The sequence below is a fragment of the Nicotiana tabacum genome, chromosome 15 (assembly GCF_000715075.1).
Source record: "Nicotiana tabacum cultivar K326 chromosome 15, ASM71507v2, whole genome shotgun sequence".
Classification (NCBI taxonomy): domain Eukaryota; kingdom Viridiplantae; phylum Streptophyta; class Magnoliopsida; order Solanales; family Solanaceae; genus Nicotiana; species Nicotiana tabacum.
In genome coordinates, this window is record NC_134094.1 from 3,948,038 (window position 1) to 3,952,435 (window position 4,398).

At 37.7% G+C, this 4,398-nt stretch overlaps 1 protein-coding gene across 1 annotated transcript; it reads left to right on the forward strand.

Annotated features, from left to right (window-relative positions):
• Positions 1-638: 638 nt before the first annotated feature.
• Positions 639-1,660, forward strand: LOC107791792 (dehydration-responsive element-binding protein 1D-like). Its single transcript, XM_016613932.2, has one exon. It carries the CDS (start codon positions 773-775, stop codon positions 1,520-1,522), a length of 750 nt encoding a protein of 249 aa, XP_016469418.1. The 5' UTR covers positions 639-772; the 3' UTR covers positions 1,523-1,660.
• The last annotated feature ends 2,738 nt before the right edge of the window (positions 1,661-4,398 follow it).

Consider the following 4,398-nt stretch of genomic DNA (forward strand, 5'->3'; position numbering starts at 1 on the left):
ACAATAAAAAAACATACTATTCTTTTTTTATTAATTAATCATATCCTAAACTTTGGAACTCATTAATTCAACCACGTGCTATAAAACCCCTAGTCTTTTTCTATATATATAGAATAATGCAGACCCCACCAATAAGAATTTTGGTAGAATGATAAAGTTATATTTATGAGTTTCTATATTGATTTTAACTAGAATTTACAGTAATAATTGGGTTTGCTGTCAAATAATTACATATATTTAGCAGACATTTAAATATAAAAATAACGTCCGAGTAAAAATTACTGGGTTCCCGTAAACCTGCATATCATACTCAGGATCTGTCACTGTTACTAACTACTCTTTTATAGGTTTTGGTTTAGAAGATCCAGATATAAAATTGTCTTGTTAGCAAATGTTTTATCCCTAATATGATATTTAATTTAATCCAACTCCAATATAAATAATTTTTTTTAAAAAAGAATTAAATAGACCCCACAAAAATAAGAAAAAGAGCAGATCGAACACTTGCAGTTTTTCTTTTCTTAGCCAACTTAATTCCGGGTGCGCGTCAATATCGTGGCCACGTGCTCTCTTCTTCTTCTTCTTCTTCTCACTCTTCATAATCCAATTATATCCAAATCTATAAATAGCACTGTAAAACTTTCAGCAAATTCTAAAAACTCCACAACCAACAAGTCAACAACAACACTCTTAAGCCATAGCACTTCGCTCACAACACAAAGTTTGACTCTTTTTTACTATTATAACAGTCGCTATTTCAAGAAAACCAGAGATGACTAATAATAACTCGATTTCATGCTCTTTAGATTCCAATCCGGCAAATCTAGAGAGAGATTACTCGCAGGAAACATCATCATCATCTCTCGACGAAGGAATTATACTATTAGCTTCGAGTCGACCCAAGAAACGTGCAGGGAGAAAGAAGTTCAAGGAAACTCGCCACCCGATTTATAGGGGAGTGAGGAGGAGGAATAATAACAAGTGGGTTTGCGAGCTACGGGAACCTAGTAAACAAAAAAGAATATGGCTAGGAACTTATCCTACTCCAGAAATGGCAGCTCGAGCTCATGATGTAGCTGCATTAGCACTTAGAGGTAATTCCGCTACTCTAAACTTCGCAGACTCCCTTTGGAGGTTGCCAGTGATAGTATCAAAGGATCCTAAGGACTTACGCCAGGCTGCTGTAAAAGCAGCCGAGGCGTTTCGTCCGGATCCTGAGTTAGTTGGAGTCGACTATATGAACGAGGAAGTTAATTCAAATGAGGAAGTAAAGTGCCAAGAGAATGTTGTTAATGGAGGTGGGTATGATATGGGGGTTAAGGAATTGAAAATGCAGAATAAGGAGATGGAAAACGTTTTGTGTTGCAATTGGGGAGAAAATAGTGATATGTTGGAGATAGAGGGATCGTGGCAAGAAATGATAGGGCTTTTGTTTTCTCCAACTCCTCGTTTAGGTAATTGTTTTAGTTGGGATGATGTTGAAAGTGACGTTGAAGTGTCTTTGTGGAATTATAGTATTTGACTGATATTGCAGTCAAGGCGGATATAGAATTTATACCAAACCCATATTTAATTTTTTGTATTCATAATATATTGCTTATATGTATATAGAGTTTGAGTCAAATTTATTGAATTGAAATGAAATCCATATGTTATTGTATACGGGTAAAACAGAGCCCGATGTATGATTCGACTTCTCGGTGAGTCAAACGGAGCAGGAACGTGACATTAATGAATCGGAATCAGAACGAAAAATCTCTCGTATCAGGGCTCGGGCAAACACCTGCCCTCGGGGATATCGGAGCCATATCCTCGAGGTCCGATTTAAGGGTTGAGACCTCGGAGAGCATTATCCAACAGTTGCACACGACTAACAAAGGGTCCTGATATTCGTACCTAACCGAATATCGTGATATGAATCTCGACTCGTATCGGCGGAAAATCAGTGATCGTCGAAACAAAGGATTTTTATCTTTTTTAGAATTGTACTTTGGGTAAAACTCCCCTACTATATAAAGGGAAAAACTTATTATTCATATGACAGATTGTAACACACATATCAAGATAATATACTCTTATTTTCTCTGTTATCCAAAGTTCTTACTTTTGTTCATTAGTTCTTCATTAGTGTGAGCCCGGGATCGAAAGCAGGCATTTTATTAAGTTGTTACTGAGTCCGGGGTCACTCCCCTTAATTGGGTTGGCAATTTATTATGTCCTTTATCTGTTTAATCTAACGTTATTTATCATTTGTATTTAATTCATCCACATATCCTTAAAAATCACATATAAATTCAATTGTTATCCGTTTTTTGGATAAACAGTTATACACTATAGCAGCATGCTCCTAGCTAGCATTTTACAAAAGAAAACGAAAGGAAAAAAGAAAAGAAATAGTCGTTGAATAAAAGGAAAAATGATCGGCTTTGGTGTATATGCTAGGATTTGAATTTCCTTGCGTAAAACTAAACGGCTACATATATGGGTTTACTAAATTCATAAATCAAAAGTAACCAAACATAGCAAAGTTTTATAAGTTTATGTAAATGTTTTTATATTATTTGTGTAATTCAATCGATTATAATAAGATATATATAATAGTATATTTCATATTATCATGCCGCACTTAGTATAACTCTGCCTGTGTGAGCTCGCTCACACTGCCGGTTCCAAGTTATGATAAATGAGGAGGATTGTGGTAGACTGGCAACTAGTGACAACAACAACATACCCAGTATAATCTCACACAGCGGGGTCTGAGACTGGCAAAAAGTGTAAAAGTCACCAATATAAACCATGATGAATCTTTGGAATCAAAGTAGACTTAGCTCAAAACAAGGCACAATGGAAGAGAAAAATCCATATAAGTACTAATCGGGAATTAGTTTTAGACTTAATAGAGAACTTCTATTAATGATATTTTATATATATATATTATTTGCACTTTTCTTTTATTTTGGTAATGATGATAACATGAAGTGAGTTAAATGAAAGGAATAAAGATTCATATCGTTAACCTCAATGTAACGACCCGACTTGTCGTTTTAAGAATTTAAGTCCCGTTCGGCGGCATAAGTCTCGGAGAAGCTTCGTATTACGTGTATTGACTTGCGTGCGTGGTTGAATTCAGTTACTGGATAATTCAGAGTGATTTGGGATACTTGGTCCCTAAAAAGAAGCTTAAGTCTTAGGATTTTGACCGTAGTCGGAACTGTATGAAGATGACTCCGGAATTGAGTTAAGTCAGTTTCGTTAGCTCCGTATGATGATTTTGGACTTAGGAGCGTGTCCAAAAAATTATTTGGAGGTCCGCAGTGGAATTAAGCTTGAAATGGCGAAACTCAAAATTTTGAAAAGTTTGACCGGGGGGTTAATATTTTTTATATCGGGGTCAAAATCCGATTCTGAAAGTTAGAGTAGGTCCGTAATATCGAATGTGACTTGTGTGCAAAATTTGAGGTCAATCGGACGTGATTTGATAGGTTTCGACATCGATGGTAGAAGTTGAAGTTTCAAAGTTCATTAACTTTGAATAAGGGTGCGATTCATGGTTTCGATATTGTTTAATATGATTTGAGGCTTCAAGCAGGTCCATGTTATGTTATGGGACAGGTTGGTATGATTGGATGGGGTCCCGAGGGGCTCGGGTGTGTTTCGGGGTGGTTTCAGACCAAATTGGAGCTGTTTGGATTGTTGTTGCTGAAGCCTGGTTTCCTTCTTCGCGAACGCGAAGGGAGTCCCACGTTCGCGAAGAGGAATTTGAGGGGCTGTTGGGTTGGCCTTCGCGAACACGAAGAAGAGGACGCGAAGAAGGAGCTGGGCAAGCCTTCGCGAACGCGGCCAAGGCAACGCGAATGCGAACAAGAAAGAAAGAGTGGGGCCTGAGGTCGTTTGGCCTTTGCGAACGCAGAGCGTGGAACGCGAACGCGAAGGAGCTGGTCAGCTGGTCATCGCGAATGCGAAGAGGAAATGATGGGGCAGAAACAATTGGCCTTCGCGAACGCGACGAGTAGGTCGCAAACGCGATGAGTAGGTCGCAAACGCGATGAAGGATTTGAGGCAGTTGGGTTTTGGCTTTCGCGAACGCGAAGAAGGCCTATATGGGCAGAATTAAAAGTCCCAAAAATGGTGGTTTGAGTTCATAACTCAAAATCAAATTTGGATCTCGGTAGAAGGCGATTTTTGGAGAGATTCTTGCGTGGGTATTTGGGGTAAGTGATTCTTATCCAGTTTTGATTAATTTCCATGATTATGCCTTTGAATACATCATTTAATTCAGATTTAATGGAGGAAAAAATAAGATTTTTATAAAATCTTCCAAAAATAAAAATTTAAGATTTGGAGGTCTAGTTGTTATTGGAATTTGATAAAATTGGTATGGTTGAATTCGTATCGGAA